General features: G+C 35.6%; 1 protein-coding gene across 3 annotated transcripts in view; it reads left to right on the top strand.

Annotated features, from left to right (window-relative positions):
* Positions 1 to 13,541: 13,541 nt before the first annotated feature.
* Positions 13,542 to 19,697, top strand: part of LOC131027809 (protein phosphatase 1 regulatory inhibitor subunit PPP1R7 homolog) — a 59,075-nt gene continuing 52,919 nt past the window's right edge. For all 3 annotated transcript variants that reach the window (XR_009102539.2, XM_057957903.2, XM_057957902.2), the window contains exon 1: positions 13,542 to 14,094. Coding sequence is in view for 2 of the 3 variants with exons in the window: in XM_057957903.2 (XP_057813886.1) it covers positions 13,777 to 14,094 (318 nt within the window). In the remaining variant the exon portion in view is untranslated. The remainder of the gene's footprint in view (positions 14,095 to 19,697) is intronic.

Here is a 19,697-nt window from a genome sequence, read left to right as displayed (position 1 = left end):
TGTGGTGGAAGAAAACTTCACCATTCACTTTGATATTGTAAGGGATCCACAAAAAATAAGCCTCCGAGGCACATGGAGGTGTGTCAAGTGAAGGCACAACATCATAGGGGAAATATTCAAGAGGTAGGTCAGTATCAAAAGAACTAACCCCTATAGAAGAGAACTTAGAAACCTCTTCACACAAGGGAGATTCACTACTATCACAACTGTCTTTCTCTTGATATGAATTGAAACAAAAGGAAAAGGCCTCAAACTCACATGAGGATGGAAAGCATTCCATACCTCCTTCTTGATCTACATAAGGGAGATCCTCAGGAAAATCAAAATCACATGTGTTGACAACCAACTTATCAACACAAATTCAGGCTTATGAGACACCTCACAAGAAGATCTAAAATCTTCAGGTTGTCTCTTTATTTTTGTCTCTTCTTCTTGGCAACTAACTGCAATAACCTTAGGTTCATGGCATGACCCATCTGCCATGCCATCTACTGCAAAAACATCACCCCCCGCGGCCTCACCAACATTAGCTTGCTGCTCCAAAGCAACCACCAGGGAAGGTGTAGATATATCCTTCTCCACATGATCAATGAAGAAAGGAAGACAATCGAATGAGAGGACTAGGCCCTCCTCCTCATTGTTAACCTTATCTTGCCCGATGGCCTAAAGCAACTGATCATCCTCTCTTTCCAAAGGTGTCAAAATACTATCAAGGTTGGAGCAAAAATTCTCAATGATACCTTGGAAATTTGTGCCTTGATCCTCTTGATTTGGAACCTAATGTTCCTCATCTATAGCCACCTCTACCTCATGTTGTAGATCTAATTTATCATTTTAAACTTCATGCACAATCATAACAACATGTTAAAGATCTATCTTTGTCTCTTCAAACATCTCTTCTTGTCGTTCTACAACCTGATGGTCTTGAGAAATTACAACTTGTGCAGTCTGAGAATCATGCAAAGGCATGTACTTCTAAAACTTGGGAAGGCATATTGATTAGCTTCCTCCTTTATAGGCTTATCAAGAATATAAGGATCTGGTTAGGCTTCTTGAATGGGCTCCTCATAAGGATGTACTTGCTCAAGAGCAAGCTCTTGAAATGAGGGAGGACTCCTAAAACTTGGGCTCCTCATAAGGATGTACTTGCTCAAGAGCAAGCTCTTGAAATGAGGGAGGACTCCTAAAACTTGGAATTTTAGACCTCTGAGATGCATAAGAACCACCTTGTCTAAAACTTGGAACTTTAAATTTGGGGCTCTCTTTCCTTGCAAGTGACAACTTCATCTCAACCTCTTTTGTAGTGATGTATTGTTTGAGACTCTCCCCAAACTATCTCTTTTGCATTTCACATTACTGATCTTGAAGATAAGCTTGACAATCTCCCTGCTGCAAATCCCACGGTTGTTGCTATCTTGGGGCCTCCAAATCAATTTGTTGTTGCTGAGCCTGATAAAATATCTCATCCTACTGTTGAAGTTGAGCCTGATAGGCCATCTCCTCCTTGAAATCATCCATTAGCAGTCTCAAGCCTAGAATCATATTTTTGAGCTCTGCAATTTGTGCTTTTTCATCATTCTGAGGTTGATTAGGCTGCCAAGAAGGTCGAGCAGGGGTGGGTGGGTCATAAGCATTAGGAAAATACCCATCTACTGCTAGAGAAAAGTTGTTGGGGTTAAAGCTAGGAGCAGTCCTAGTTTGGTCTTGCTGGTAAGCAGGGGAAAAATGGCTTGCATTCTCATAGAATGGGGGTGAATAGAAGTTACATCCATGATATGAACTCATTTTAAAGCATTTGAAAGAAATAGATCTTGTTTAACGAAATGCTTAAAAGGGGAAACAAATATCCCCAATCAAAGATAGACAACATACCATAGATTCACCAAATGATTGCAAAGTTGCCAAGTGCTTGAAAGATGCTGCCTCCAAAGGCTTGATGAATTGAAGAACACACCAAATCTTCAGTTGGTTTGGGCTTAGGACTGCTTAACCAATATATTTCTTCTTAGATTCACTAGGTATGTAAAATGTTGCCTCCAAAGGCAAAACTTGCTGACAGACACCAACTATCAGTAATTTAGTAAGAAAAATTGAACTAGAGATAATTCAACTTGTCCCACCGGACATGCCAGATACTATTGTCACAAAAGTTTGCACCCTTGTTGAACACTAGTGCTCAACAACCTTGTGAAACATGGAAACAATCTCCAAGTGTGGGACCTTGCGCATGTGAGGTTGAGTCTTTGGAGAAGGCTAACTTCCTTATCAATTAGGGTGCGGTGTTGGACCAACCCAACACCCATAAAACCTATTCTAATGATCTAGAGGGGAAAAGGGGAGAAAGAATGCTGAAAGGGAAAAGAGGTGATGAACCTAGATTGAAATATGTTTCTTCCCTTGCCTATGAATACACAAGGCATCAATAAACCACCCAAAGATATATACACAAATCTCAATCTTAACAAGTACCTTCAAGAGAAAACAAGAAGGTTAGAACCTAACTGAATGTTGAGAGGGACTAAGAGATATCCAAAGACAACATATGCAGGCAATGAAAAACACAAACTAAAATATGAAGACAAAAGAAAGAAAGATTTCCAAATAAGAGGTGAGAAAATCACACAGTGTATTCGACAATTGAGAGAAGGTAAGACAGATAATTTATTAACATGAAGGCAATGCGATTTACAACTGCAAAAAACATATAAATTTTGTAAGAGAAAAGGGATAAGAACCCTTAGAAAGAGCTACAAAATTTGCCTTTATAGATCATGCATAACTCATATGTAACACTAGGTTCATAAACCCCAACCAACTACGGTTAGGTTACAAAAAAGAGAGGATCAAATCAGACAACTTGATTTGATGGTTGCATGTCTAAAACAATCACCTAGAACTTGGAAAGAGAAATAATCCCTGAAAAATGAGAGAATCCCTGCAAGAATAGTGTTTGATTATCCTTTGTCAGGCCTAAAAGTCTTCAATCTGTAATAAATGAGCATGGGTGGCGAAAGAGAAGTACTTGCAGAGTCGCGGTGGAGTAATGGCGGTCGTCCCTCGACCCTCTGAAAGTGGTTGAGATAGATTAGATTTGATTTGGTTAGCCGACAGGGTCAGAAACTGATTTTTGACCCATTAAGCTGACAACCACTACTGGGCAGTTGTTTTAATTCCAAGGATCATCTCAAGTTTAAATTCGGGTCACTCGATCATCATCCTTGTGCACAGGTGGATGGTCATGATTGTGCCTTAAAAATGAGCTGGTCCCAGAGCCAAACAACTCATCGCAGTATCGCAGCCGAGGGTGGGACTCAATTCCTTATCGCTGTGAAACAACGATAACAACCCTCTTCCTCCAAGACACATCGCTCATCACCGCATCACATGAAAGTGGAACAGTCACATTGTTCCTATCTATGGGGAAAGAGTGATAACGACCTACCAAGCGATAACAAATTATAACTCCCGCTAGCATCGCTCATTGCCATGTCGCGCGAAAGTAGAATAGTCACAATAGGGAAAAAAAGTGGAAGTTCCCGACCAACGCGACATAGCGATAAAAAGAACTCCTGCCAGCCGGTAGTGGGTGAAAGGGGCTAGTCCTGTTATGAAGAAGGGACCCTCAAGCTGGTAAAATTTAAGTGAAATGATCGCCTGTGTTGGTCAACAAAGGAAAAGAATAAGGCCAAAAAAGGTTAAGGCAAAAGCCTTAAGGGTTTAGAGTTTTAGGCTTTAGGGGTATTAATAGGGTTTTTAGCCAGTGAAGATATCTCAGATTGGTTATTTGCATGACTAAGCTTGACACAAAAATGGTCAACAATTACCATTTGATAAATATAATGTGATCGAAAAATTAGTAATAAGAGATAAATCAACAAACCATAGATAACATAAGGTTTACACGAAGAAAGTATTTTAAAAAAATCCACACAAGAAAGGGGACAAGTATGCATTAATCTTCAAAGGAAAGATACAACCACACACTAATGTTGTGAACTCTGACAATAATCTACCAACACCTATGTACCTATGAAACAATCTCATAAAATTACTATCCCATGCCTCCAATTTATAGAAAAGAAAGAGAGGAATACCACAAATAGTTCCCAACAAATCAAACCATGGAAAAATGTAAAACTCTCACATTAAAAATATCAAAGCACTTCCAAGAATAGTAAATGTAAATCCCAATGAGCCATGAACAACAAAAAAACCTTTGTATTAATTTAATAAATGCTATCTTTGTCTTGTAACTCTAAAATGATCATATCACAAGGCAAACATCTAAAACTATCACCCAACTCATATGGGACCCACTAATAACACTTTAGATGATCCACTACTCAATTCTCATGCTCCAGTTGAGAGCTTTGCTAAATATAAATTTTACTCGTGAACTTCACCTTCTTCATGAATGCATATGACAACTAATATCAATATTTTGAAAGAATCTAAATTATAAATTAATTCTTAGTTACACCTTATATGTCCAAGGATACATTCCAAGAGCATTAGAAACACATTAATAGTACATAATAATCCTATGTAGATGACACTTTAATCCTAAATATTTAATTGCCATGTCATGAAGAAAAGTGCTCAAAGGTAAAACATTATGGTGCTAATCAATATCACCATTCACAAGAAAATTATGATCTAGATGAAGCTCATAAATAAGTGAAGTGAGTATATTTAAAAGAGAAACATGACTTAATGACTAACTTTATGAAGAAGGAAATATCACAAGCATGATGAAATCTCTCCATAGAAAATACATCCCCATCCATAAGACATGAATACATGAAAACATCGAGAATGGAAGGATGAAATAACATAAAATATAGAAACACATCAAATTAGTATTGCATGCATGAATATAGGTCAAAGGCAAAAGTCTATGAGAATTCGTGAAAGATGATCTTTCAATAAGGAACAATCCAAGGGTGGGAGGGTAGAGATCAACTAGATATCAAAAATGAAAAAATGAACCCTGAAGAAAAAAATGATATGAAAAAGGTCTAAGATTTGAAAAAAAATCAACATGTACTCAAATCTAAAACATAAAATTAGTAATAAAGCCCCAAGTTTTAAACTAGGTAAGATAAGGTAAGGATCAAATATATATCACACCACAAAAGTCCAAGCCCTAACATCAAAATTAAATCTGAAATAAAAAATATACAATGAAAAAAGTTTAGATTATAAGATCTTGTGTGTTTGATTCCCATAAGGGTTACCAAGATGCATAAAAAAATAACACTCTATACAAATATATCTCAAGATAAATTAATTAATCTACAACGAATAACAATCTAATCTAGGATAAAGAGTTGAGATTGATAAATGTACATACCTAAAATATAAATAAGTAAAAAAGTATTTGGTTTTTCAGATAAATGATATCGTAGTAGATGTTGCAAATTGATTTACCAATATGTCAAAATTCGAACAAATTAAACAAATGCCTCTAGATTGAGAAAAAATATGGTTTCCTACTTTGGTTCATTTTCTTGAATGTGAAACTAGACCTTGTGTGCAAATTTGAATTTGGTTTAGTGATTTAAATTTCAATTATTTAGATTTATGAAATGTGTTGTCTTTGATGTCTACACTCATGTTTGTCAAGAGGTGGTGTTAGTAAACACAATCTATTGTTTGTTACACAAGGAGTGTTCCTCTTTGGTTATACTCCTATCACTAAATCAATGGTATGAAACAATGATCAAAGATAACAAATGATCCTGCAACATACACAAGTGCTAATGTAATATTGATCTCATGTTTTTATGAAGATGAAATGTATAATAAAGCTCTCTAATGATTTTTAGATATGTAAAAGTGAATTATAGTTTGTTCTTGAATACAACAACATAACACACAAGTTAACACTTTTACATCCAAATCAACTCATAATAGATAATTGATAGTTAACTCTACCCAAATTTAAATTTAACTTTTTCAAATTCAAGAATCATTTTACACTTACCAAGTCAACATAAAATAAATCTATATTCATAGATTTGACACATATAAACAAAAGAAACTAAAAGTTAAAGTAGTCCATCAAAATATATGAATCAAATTAGATAAAAATAAACTATATTATTATTTTTTAAAGGAGGATTTTATATCATCAAAAAAGAACTTTTCGCTATTCAACATGGAAGTATGAGCAATTGAGAGCCAAGGACTAAAGGGTATCCATTTTATCACATTCATTAAAGATGTGATCTAGCCTCATCTATCATGACACTAGGCCTCCCAATCAACGCGTGATAGAACTCATTAGAACAATTCAACTTCGTCATTATATTTTTTTATTTTTTATTTTTTTTTAAATTACAAGAATTGGGTATAGCACCCCTATAAATTGCAGTGCGCTAGGTAAACTTTTTAACGTGACCGGTGACGTTGGTACTATAAGAGTTGAGAAAATACAACACCACAGGAGCCTAAAGATCTTCTGCAAGCCGAATAACCTGTTACAAGGAGAAGCAATGAAGCAAAATCTGAAGAACATACAAAACACAGAGAATATGCTCAAAAAGAGAGAGCTCAATATTCACAAAAATATGTAATGTTATTCTTACAATGAAAAGAAAGAACTCAACCTTTAATAGGTCAAGAAACCCTAAAAAGGGAAAACCTAGGTTTGCACATAATAATTAATTAAAACAATTAATTATATGCACCTAAAGTTAGCTTAAGTGTAATAGAGATAAAGGGAACTTAAATAATTAAACAAAGAATGTTTAATTAATCAAGTAAATACCCGAATACTCTAACACCCCCCCTTAAGCTAGACTTAGGGAGAAGCTAAAACCTAGAACAGCTAATGAAAGCAATAAAGATGGGTCCCGGCAACAAGGTCTGATCAGGTACCCAAATACAATGAAATCTCTATGAACTGGAGAAATAGAGAAAACCACATGGGAACAAAACTCTACTCCAAAAAGAGATGGAAAAAAATATCACTGAAGCATGAAGACCCTGCAAACTTTGTCGAAGAATAACTGTTGATCTGAAGAACATCCACTGAACTAGAACATGACCAGGTAGAGAAGACTGTAATCTGCATGAGTGCCCTCAAATGACACTACTCGAATCAGGAGGCAAACAAGGCAAAACAACTGAAATCGAAGATACAGATGGCATGAGAAACCAAAGCCTGAAGAGCTGATCAATCGAACCACGGAAGCATTAGAACCAACAGGATAAACCTCCCCATAATGCGGAAGTAGGAGAGGGACAGGAACACTGAAAAGGACAGCCAAAAACAACTGCATGACGAAGAACCAAGAACATCAAAGGTGCTGAGACACATCATCATGAGGTGAATGTCATGGAAGGAACACTCACTTGACAAAGGAAGATGGCAAACAAAGGCAAACATCAACCCCCTCATGGCACTTGATCAACAGTGCATGTACAACAAGACACAAGATATGCAAGATTCCAAGTAAACAATGCATGATGGCACTTTATCTCAGTGCGTTTGCATAATTACAAACTACAATGATAAGAAGACTGGAAATAGAAATGAGAACCAAAACAGAGACACCCTACTCAGAAAAGAGATCCCAGGACCTGAAACAACCACGATATCCACCAGAGTGCTGAAAAGAAAAAAACTGAATAAAATATGCATGGAGAAGAATCTGGAAAAAAAACTCATTTTTCTGGAAAGGACACAAAACACGCTTTCCGAAAATATAAAGTTTTCGAAAAACGGAGGTTGGATGCTCATTCTACGTCTCCCGGAGTGCAAAAAAGAGACCTCACTTTGACTGTAAAAAAAACACAGTCAAACAGCAAAATTGGAATAAAGTACCAACACCATGAGGTCGGCCTCGGAACCATCTTTCCGACGCCTATTCGTTCACCAAAATCCGACTCCGTATGCCCAAGATAGGGCCAAAAAACCAAACACCCCCTTAAAAGGCCCCAAAAAGGGGTCTGGTGGCCTGTTGGTGGTCCGGTGGCCAGGGAGCAGAGATCCGGTGGCGCACCGGTGGCAGTCGGAAAAAAACTGCGGCCGGGGAGCGGACGGAGCCGGGCTGCCGGCAGTGCTGGTAGGCAGCGGCCGGAAGGTGAGCGGCGGCCGGGCGGTGACTGGCCGGCGGCGGCAGCGCAGGGAGGCGAAGACGGCGGACCTAGCCGGTGGGGGGCCGGAGCGGCGATATGCGGTGGCCGGAGGGGGCAGTTTGCGGGCGGCGGGAGACTCGCCGGCGGAGGAAGATCGTGGGCGGCGGGAGCCGGAGGAACAGCGGCGACGTCCGGAAAAGGACGAAGGGGCCGCCGGCGGGGGCCGCAGGGGCCGGACTGACAGGTCTGACAAGCCTGTCAGTCCGGTACCCTGCGGTACCCACAAACCCCAAAAAAAAACTTTCCCAAAAATTTTTTTTTTCTTAAAAAGAAACAAATCTCCCCTTTTTTTTTTTCACCTTTTTTTTTTCAAAAGAAAATTTCGGCCTGCATGCCGTAAAAAGGCAAATTTTTATTTTTATTTTTTTATTTTTTTTCTCGATCTGCGTGCTAGGGCCATACGGCTTAGATCTGAGAAAAAAATTGCTCCCAGAGGCTCAGGAATCAAAATAGGTCAAATTTTATATGACCATAGGGGTTTTCGGGCCTTCTGAGCACGATGGTGAGGTCCGTTTAGGCCCAAAGTGCTCAGAAAAAAAGCTCAAACCCTAGGTACACAAAAAAAATTCCTGAAACCCCAGATCTACTTCCAAAGCCAAAAATCTCAAAACAAGAACAGGCAGCTGCAGATCTACCGCTCTGATACCATATAAGAGTTGAGAAAATACAACACCACAGGAGCCTAAAGATCTTCTGCAAGCCGAATAACCTGTTACAAGGAGAAGCAATGAAGCAAAATCTGAAGAACATACAAAACACAGAGAATATGCTCAAAAAGAAAGAGCTCAATATTCACAAAAATATGTAATGTTATTCTTACAATGAAAAGAAAGAACTCAACCTTTAATAGGTCAAGAAACCCTAAAAAGGGAAAACCTAGGTTTGCACATAATAATTAATTAAAACAATTAATTATATGCACCTAAAGTTAGCTTAAGTGTAATAGAGATAAAGGGAACTTAAATAATTAAACAAAGAATGCTTAATTAATCAAGTAAATACCCGAATACTCTAACAGGTACGACACGTCCTTTGGTACCATGGGGGTTGGGGCAGACTAGACCTCGTGACCTCATGCTTTACCACTGGAAGCTCTCGCCAATCGAACTAGACCACAACCTAACTTGACCATTACATTAAAAACCCATTAACTTATTTATTTATTTATAATATTTGAATCAATTTTATTGAGCCGATAGGCTCTTTGTATGGGGTTTTTTTACCCGGAAAAGTGTTAGTATCTCAGTAAATTCCCGCTAGTCACATTTTTTGGCCACCGTTTTCTTTGGTGAGCAACTTGTGTTGCATTGGTGTACGGCGGAGGCCATTGCTGTCAAATCCTTCGTGTCAGTGGGCTTATGCAGCCCGATTTGGGCCCACACCCCACCTCTCTCTCTCTCTCTCTCTCTCTCGCCGCATTTAATAAATTTTTAATTATATTTTTCAAAATTTTTAATATATTTTTTCTATATTATTTTTTAAATATATATATTTTTAATTGTATTTATACTTATTTTTATTATTTAATGTATTCTATTTATATTGTAATTTTTTATTTTTTTAATATATCTTAAATTTTATATATTTTATTTATATTTTACTTAATAAATTTTTCAAAAATTACTTTAATAATTTTTTTTTAATTTTTTAATTTTTAATATATTTTTATATAATGTACAATATTTATATTATATTTTTTATTTTTCAATATATCTTTATAGTTAATATTTATGTTAAAATATTGAATATTATTTTTAAATTTAAATTATTAATCTTTGGTTGTCATTTTATTGTCATTTATTTTAATATTAAATATATATTTAATTTTAATTTAAAAAATAGAATTAAATATAAAATATTAAACATGATGTTAATTTAAAATGTAAAATTTAATAAACTATATTAAACTTTAATATACTTTAAAGTTTAACATCATAATATAATTTAAATATTATAATTTAAAGTTTCATATTTAATATATAAAGTTATAAAACTTTATAAAATCTGAACTGATTTGGAGCTGATGTTGATATCTCTTTGGCCCTGTAGATTGTAACTTTTTGTTGAAAATTAATATATCTAAAATTACTGATAAAAAAAAAAAACTTTATAAAATCTATTATTAGGTATGTTTATAAACTTTATAAATAATAAAACTTTATGCACTTTTAATTTATACACTTATAATTCAAAAGTGTATAAAGTTTATTATTATAAGTGAATAAAATTTATTATAATTTAAAAGTGAATAAATTTAATAAATCAATAAGCTTTCACTTCAAGGTGAAACAAAGTTTATTATAATTCAAAAGTGAATAAACTTTAAAGTATATAATGGTTATATTATAATAAACTTTATGCACTTTTGAATTATATGTGTACAAAGTTAATTATACTATAAAGTATAGAAAAAATATAATTTAAATTATAATACATAATTAAATGCAGAATATATAGTTATTTATGAATTATATAATATAATTTAAAAATTAATATATAAAAAATTATATTAAATATTCAATTTTATATTATATTACATTATATAAAAATAAATTATATCTCAATATTTAATATTTATGTTTATTCATTTTATAAGAAAAATTAAAAAAAAAATTAAAAACAAAAAAAAAATAATATAAATGAAATATATGACATCAAAATATATGACAGGTTTTAGGTAATTCTATTTTCACCTAAACCCTGCAACCAAAAATAGATGCACAACAACAAAGAGAATTCCCATGCCTTTCTTAAATGTAAAAAGTATGAAATCATTGTAAAGGCAATTGCTCATTAGAGTTTCACCCAAATCTTCCACACCCACATCAATAATTCCCAATTTGTTAACCTCTCCATGTCTCCTACAGGTGCTATTTAACTTATCTTAACAAATTCATTATACCGTTTTCTTTGTGCATTTGTTTTTATTTTCTTTTGTAAATTTTGGTAATGTTGAATTAGTTATTTAGTTTTTTATTTTTATTTGTTATTGTATACAAGAAATTCCTTGAAAGAATTTTTTTTAAATTTTTTACATAGAATTATTCATGTTGCTTAGTCTATTCTTGTCACATGAACTATGCAACAAAGATGCAAATATAACCCTATCTCGTAGAAAACCTTGTGTGGACATTTTGTGCTTCAATTTGAGAACCAATTGTGATTATTTCCTGACACAAAGACCTATGATAATTATATTATAGTTGCACAACCTTACAATCTCTATCATCATGCAAAATTGTGCTTTTTAAGGCTTTGCTAAATGTTGTTGTGTATGTTTAGGATTTGTCAAGTATCACCAATAGTGCTCTTACAGATCACTTGTAGATAACATGTAATGATGGAAACCCCCTTATTTTAAGGGGGTGCCAAACCCTTATTAATTAAGGATTGTCCAATACGCTTCTCTCTTTCACTGATTTTTTTACCACCACTGTTTTTTTTTTACCTCCGTCATGACTTTTTGTATTTCTCCCATCCACATTGGAGATCAACTTTCCTTGCTGTGTAGCTATATTTCTTTGGTCTGTTTCTATTTCAAACTATATTTTCTTTTTTGCCTTTCCACACATTTGTCACTAATTTCTTCTAACCTGAACAACAACTTATGTTTCCTTCACAAGTTTCACGCTATGGGCTCCTTTTACATTTTCAGACTTTAGCATTATATTGAGTGATTGGTTGAAACATAACAAAGCTTTTCGGTTGACACCCAATTTGGTAGATAAGGAATATAATTTACATTGATGAAATTGTTCATTGAGATCTAGATAATAGATCAACAATTCGGCGAAAGGATTCCAATGTTACCAAACCCAACTATTCATTGACATTCTGAATCACAATTTCCAAAACATGGAAGCAAATTGTATATGTTGGGTTCTAGAAAATGTGTTGGCCTCACACTCATTGAAAGTCATCATTCTCACAATCAAACCACAACCAAGATTTCTTTAAAAAAAGTCTAACCAATACCATTTTTCAAACAAATTGAGATGCTTATAACCCAAACCATTTTTCAAACAAATAGATTGCAAAATCTGTCCATTTGCAATGGGTGATTCTTTGGAATTCTCAGAATTGCTTGGCTTGTGCATTCCAAATAGACATTGCACGCTTTGATATAGACAAACAAGTTATTACGTTAAGATTTTTGTGGTCTACCAGCAATCAATCACAATTGTACTGTTTGAATTTTTTTCCAATAAATTCATCAAGTGATTGTCATCACCAAGAGCAAACCATGTTCTTATAAATCTATTGTGCAGTGATACTTTCTATGCATATCATCTGAATCTATATTAAGCAGGGAATATGTACATACTTGAAATTTGACTGCTATCTTCTCAACAATGAATTAGATTTTGAGATATAGTAGAAGTATTGGTGACAGTAAGTCACTAAATCTCAACCTTTATGAAATATATACATACAAAATCCCACTGATGTTGGAACTACAGTTTGAAGATCTCATTAAAAACCATTGCTGTTGAAGCACAATTCTTCATTTTTTGTTGCCCAAATCTTGTTTATGAGTGCTCACTATTGATTAATATGCATACAATTTAGAAATATGATATTTATTTATGATTGCTTATATATATGCCAAAATATAAGACTCTCTAGATATGTTTTGCTTAAATGTTCAACCGTATGCTACTAGATCTTGACGACTAATTACTCTTTCCAAATATTGGAAGTTTTGATATCACATTGCCTATAAAAAACTGCATAATAATGGATGCTATATATAAATTCACTTGTGAACATCCCGCTTTTGCATTGTTAAATGATATTATGTCAATTTAACAAATCTATTTGCAGATCACACTGTTCATCCATTTTCAACAGCATATGAATTTTGAAGACTAACAAATCTAACTGTGAGTTGTGCAGCTGTAGTGCATACCTATTCAGAAACCACCTAATTGTGGATGATACTTTTTAGTGTTCTACATTTTTTTATCAATGTTATTTTGTCAATAAATACACAATAATTGGAATTGACAATTGATATTTGTGTTCATTTTTGAAAAATGTTTTGTTAATGTTAATTGTTATTATATATTTTGTTTTCGTAAAATTCAAAAGCTTTTCATTGTATGTTACCATATCACTTCCCATGCCCTTAGTCTTGCATACTTGACCGCCTATCGGCTTCCCGTTACACGAAAATAAATCATGCAACCGCTAGTCTTAAAGAGTGTCAACGGCTAGTCTTAAAGAGTGTCAATTGCACGATGAGAAAATTGTAAGAAAATTAAAAAAGTGTACGTATCCTAATCCAAAAGAACCTTGTAAAAAGAAAACTGAGAAAATTGTAAGAAAATTAAAAAAGTGTACGTATCCTAATCCAAAAGAACCTTGTAAAAAGAAAACTGAGAAAATTGTAAGAAAATTAAAAAAGTGTACGTATCCTAATCCAAAAGAACCTTGTAAAAAGAAAACTTTCTCTTGGACCGAATGGAACCGAATCCCCTTTGAGAAAAAAGAAAAATGCTCCTCCATTTACTTTTCTAGGTTTTTCCTGCTTATTCTTTCTTCTCTCAGGAATGTAATTTGGAAACGGAGGTATTTCCCAATCTGATAAATAATTTTTGTTAGGCACTTTGAATTGAATTAAACTGAAAAATGATGGGGGAATCGAAGCCCGAAGGCGAAGTGTTCCTTTCCCAATCTGATCTCTCCCCTCATGGAGAGAAATATGATGAAGGAAACAAAGAAGAAGATACGATACTTGACCTCACAAGCTGTCAGCTCCACGATTTAGAGGAGGTTGAACTTCCGGTGCAGTTGACAGAAATAGATTTCAGTGCAAACAGGCTCAAGCTCTTGGATGACAGAATAGCTCACCTTACACGCCTGAAAAAACTTAGTTTGAGGCAGAATCTTTTTACCGATGATGCCCTTCAACGCCTGTCTCAATGGCCAGCTATCTACGCCCTTCAGGTCTGCAATTCATAACTCTTATGTTTATCTACTTGAAGTGTGCAACTCATAATAAGTATGAATTTTACCAAATTCAAAAAACAAAAAAAAAAAAAAAAACAAAAAAAAAAAAACGATTTCTTATTTTTTCTTTTATCACGCCGTGGAAAAATTACTGATTATTTTTCATTTTGATTTTTCTTTGATAAATTTAATGTACGGGGAGTCCCTGTGATACAAACGGGTATCTCTTTCCTCAAATTGACTAAGGACTTGTATCTGGCCTTGTTGAATGTGATTTGTTACATATGGGGCATTTCTCCTGTCAATTACACCTAGGTCTCGTATTTGACTTTGTTGGGTTATGCCAGACCAGGTAGCTTACCCATATTGAAGATTCATCGTATGTCCATACTAGCATACAATGTTTTTAGGATATTTAAACTTGGGTGTTCAAAATACGAGCTCTGATGATTTACTACTTGAGCTCAACCCTTTGAGCAAATACTCTTCTTTTCTTTCATCATGTTGAAAGGACTGAAATTTTGTATAATGGAAAGCTTCTAATGATTTCCCACTCGTGCTAATCCCCTTGAACCTATAGGCTTTATTTTTCTTTCATGACATAGACAGAATTGGAAGGACTGACAATGGAAGTTATGCTGCTGATTTCATCTTGACTAAACCCATTCCAAAAGAGGACAATTATTGGTATCTTTGTAATCCATAAAATCCCTATATATTATAAGTGGCTTCTATATTGCTTCATCATTAGAGACGACAGAGGACATATGTTATGGGGAGGCTCTGTCAAACTGCTGATCGGTACAAACAATGAGGCGGAATATGCCGCCCTGTTCAAAGGACTGACATTGTGCAAACAGGAGGGACTTTTGAACTTGGAAATAGAAGGTGACACACTAAATGTAGTACGAGCAATCTCATCAGGTATATCACCTAGCTGGAAGATGAAAATTTGGACAGAAGGCATTAGAGAGATTTTAGCAGGCTTTGAGTACGATATAAGGCATGTTTTGTAGAAGATTTATAGCTGCGATAGAGATCTAAGATAATATCTAACTCCTCCTCTCCACCGTGGAGTCTCTTCACTTTCCTGTTGGTGACTCTACCTCTCCACCATGGAGTCTCTTCACTTCTTTGCCGGTGACTCTTCATGTCTATGTGGCTGACGGTGACTCTTCATGTCCATATGGCTGTCGGTGAAGATGTAACTGTTGGTGTCTCTTCTTCTTCCTTCGTGGTGTATCTTCACTTGCAATTCCGATTCTTTATATTCATTGCTCTTCTTCTTCGGCAGATGGATAGATATATATTGCTGGCTTCTCTCGTTTGTCTGCAGCAAGTTGAAAATATTGTGCATGTGTAGTCTGGCAGATCAGTTATATTACATGTTTTCTGTGTTCACAGTTTTCAGACTTATGAGATGAGTCTTTTGAGATGTATCATTTTGACTTCATTGTCAAGATTGATTTGTGGAGAATCAAACTTATCTTATTGTGATTGATAGTAATCTGAAACTATCATTAGTTGTATTCATTTTCAGAGATATAATAAAGTTCATTTTTGAGTGGGCTGGGTTTTTCACCCTCAGGTGGAGGGTTTTCCCAGGATAAATTCTGTGTATCTTGTTTCAGATTTCTGTGTTGCTAAAACATTAACATGGTATCAGAGCCAGGTTCCTTCTATAGAGCCTAACCGCTTGAAGGTAGATCCTGTCTTCAGAGGGAGTCTGACATATCGTTAGAAGTAACCTTGGACAAAGAGGTCAGAAGATTGATTTCAGCTTCAGAGGGAGCTTGGCATTTCAACTTCAGAGGGAGCTTGTCATTTAAGTTTCAAAGAGAGCCTGACATTTCAGCTTCAGAGGGAGCCATGTCATCATGAAAATTTGGTTAATGCATTTTTCTCTGTGATGGAGAAATTTGAGGTGAAAGCCCTTGTGAATGATTTCTTCTCTGCGAGAGAAGTTCGAGGTGAAATCCCTTGTTAATGAGTTCTTCTTGCGAGAGAAGTTCGAGGTGAAATCCCTTGGTTAATGAGTTCTTCTTTGAGAGGGAAGTTCGAGGTGAAATCCCTTGTTCCATCCTCTAGGAGTAGCCATGGTGGAAGTCATGTGTGTGACTTCATGACTTTATTTTCTGTTTTTTTGATTCACCCTCTAGGAGTAGCTATGGTGAATATTGTTATGCTCAGATAACATTTTTTATTTGAGAAAATCTGTGATGAGATTTTTTTTGTTGACATTCTTTTGGTTGCAGCTATGTGTACTTGTCATGTGATGACATTTTGAAGATCTCTCTTTTCCTAAGAGGGAGTGTTGAAGATTTATAGTTGCGATAGAGATCTAAGGTAATATCTAACTCCTCCTCTCCACCTTGGAGTCTCTTCACTTTCCTGTCGGTGACTCTACCTCTCCACCATGGAGTCTCTTCACTTGCAATTCTGATTCTTTATATTCATTGCTCTTCTTCTTTGGCAAATGGATAGATATATATTGCTGGCTTCTCTCGTTTGTTTGTAGCAAGTTGAGAATATTGTGCATGTGTAGTCTAGCTAATCCGTTATATTATATATTTTCTGTGTTCCTAGTTTTCAGACTTATGAGATGAGTCTTTGAGATGTATCATTTTGATTTCATTGTCAAGATTGATTTGTGGAGAATCAAACTTATCTTATTGTGATTGATAGTAATTTGAAACTATCATCAGTTGTTTTCATTTTTAGAGATATAATAAAGTTCATTTTTGAGTGGGTTGGGTTTTTCACCCTCAGGTGGAGGGTTTTCCTAGGATAAATTTTGTGTATCTTGTTTCAGATTTCTGTGTTGCTAAAACATTAACAGTGTTTAGAGAAGCGAATACAAAAGTAGATTTTTATCTAAATATGCAGTCGATCAAGATGAGGATTCTATTGTATCGAAGAATCCTGAGGCGTGGGCCGGTTTGATAGTAAATTCTGACTTGAGTGCAGAAAGAGTAGGAGATCCGTAAGGAAAGCAGACAACATCCCACGACACAGGCAAGCCAGATAGGATTGAGTTGGGATACGCTTAGAGATTCCTATCTTCATAGAGGGAGAGCTGAAATGGTGGTGGAGTATTGGGGAAGAGTGCAGGACCCCGCTGTTAAAAAGGGAGGGATTAGCCGATTTCACCTTACTAGAGAATATGGCTAAGCAATTCATCAAGATCATAGATGTTGAATGTGAGTGTGGTCAGGAGTCCATCATAGTGCAATTGAAGGAAGTGTTCATGTTTGAAGGGGATGTTGCAGAGCAGGCAATCAGAGACATCATCGGAACAAAAAATCGGGAAGGGGAGCATTGCCACAACGAAGAACTGCTGGAGCTCTTCGTGTATACTTTGGCAAGGATAACAACAACAGGTTATAAGGAAAATGGTGGCCCTCGATTTGGTGAACCTTGCGATCTCAGCCTTGGAGGATCTTAATCCCACAACCTATGAAGGCTTAGTTGCAGATGCTTTTGTCATTGAAGAGGTGATCAAGGATGGAGTCAAGGTGGACACCATCAAAGTGTTGAGGGATGGGATCATGAGCAATAATCTGAAAACCTACAAATATGTGATGTCTGAAAATGGGAGCATGTTCTCATCTGATCAGATAGAGAGATCACAGGAGTTCATATAGGCCATTAGAGTCTTGCTCTTCTCTCTGTGTGTTTGAATGTAACTTTTTTTCTCTGGAATTAATGGTAGATAGCTACCCCTAGGTAGCAATTTGCATAAAATAGAATAAAATAAAATAAGTGGCTTCTATATAAATAATCTGCAGAGTAGAAAATTGCATCTCCCTTTCCAATTCCACCTACACTTTTGTAGCCACTTTAGTGTCCATTCCCCTAGCATTTGAGTAGGCTCATTTCAGCCCTTGCATCAGCCTTTTCCCTCTTAGGATGCTTTGGACACCTTTTCGGCAGCTATCCTTTTGCTTCTGTTTCATGTTAGTCGCGCATTTCTCTTGTCGCTTGTCGTTTTTTAGTGTGATTTGTCCTGACACTAGCGCGCTGTGTGGACGTCCGCGTGTCACGCATTCTTCCCACAACATCTTAACGTTCAAATGTCGATTATGCGCATTTTGGCACTTGTCACCTATCTTGGTTGGTGGAAACGGTTTGGAATCTTCTAAATGGCTCGGCAGCCCTCTTTTTCCCTCCTCTCTTTTAAAGCCATCTTTCCTCACCATTCAAGCTCTCTTGGTTCTTCAAGCAATCTCTCTAGATTTTGGACACAATCTCTCTCTTGGTTCTTCAAGCAATCTCTCTAGATTTTGGACACAATCTCTCTCTTGGTTCTTCAAGCAATCTCTCTTGTTCTCTTGGCTCTCACAACTTTCTCTTGCTCTCTCTCTCTCTCTCTCTCTCTCTCTCTCTATCTTGCTACAACAATCTCTAGGTTGCTACAACACTCTCAAGCTTTCACAATGATCTTTTGCAACTCTCTTGGCTTTCTCAAGCCTATTTGGTAATATCTATTAAGTTATCTTGTCTTTGAGTATCTTGGGGATTCATCACATCCCTCATCTATCAAATCATTTATCTTTTCTATTTACATTTTGATCTATCTCTCTATCTGGCTGTTGTGGAGGTGGAAACACCAAAATAGGAACTTGATTGAGGCAAGTCTCCAAATAGCCCCAAACATTTTCCCTCTTTTGTATGTGTGCAGGTTTCTTAAAGATTCATCCGCACAGAGGTTTGCTGTATTATTGATTTTGTTCCTCTCATTCAATCCCTATAATCTTGTTATTTATTTTATTATTTTATCGCTATGTTTGTTGTTATGTGTCTAACTCCTAGGTTTTGTAGGTCATTTGAAATATATAGTTGGGTTTTCTCTATTTTTTGAGTTTTCTATTCGCGGTTCGTATGAGACTACAGCGCGCCGCGCTGGTGTCCTTGACCGAGATGCTTAGACTTAGAACTAATACTCTTTGTATTTGCTCTTTCAATTTCTCTAATCAGATATCTTCACCAGTTTCACTAGTTGGAAATATCTGAATGTATGTTGTGAAATTGGCTCTCAAGGGAACATAGTTTCTTCCCTTTGCAGGGTCACTTTTGCACCATTACATAAACCTAGCACGTTTATGCTCTATATGTTGAGCCAAAGTCCTCCAAATATTGTTTACAACAACTTTTTGTAGTTCCATGGTAGGGAGGTATTATGAGAATCTCACACAACATGAGGCATGATAAGAACAAATTGTCATGGATGATAAACACATGTTCTAAAACATTCATATCCAAAATATTTCATTAGACAGATTTTATCCATGATTGATGCAAAACTCATACCACTAATACTCTGGAGGTGTGCTCTAGTGGTGGCTAGTTGTGTGCATTGAATGTATATTAGCTATGCTTCCCCAAGTTTCAGGGATGGGGAGAGTAGGGGATGATTGAATGTGTTTCCGGTACAAGGGTACTTTTGAGCCATTTTTTAGGGGATGACAAGGGATGGTTGTTTAAAAATAGGGAAAATTTAAAAATATAGAAAATTTTCAAATATTCATATTATAACATTGATAAAGCATTCATTACAAACATTACAGAAGCTTAACACATAACATTAGACTTGAATTTAG

This window comes from Cryptomeria japonica, chromosome 3 (genome assembly GCF_030272615.1).
Source record: "Cryptomeria japonica chromosome 3, Sugi_1.0, whole genome shotgun sequence".
NCBI lineage: Eukaryota > Viridiplantae > Streptophyta > Pinopsida > Cupressales > Cupressaceae > Cryptomeria > Cryptomeria japonica.
The sequence above is the reverse complement of the archived record's forward strand: the minus strand, read 5'-3'. Positions and strand labels throughout refer to the sequence as shown.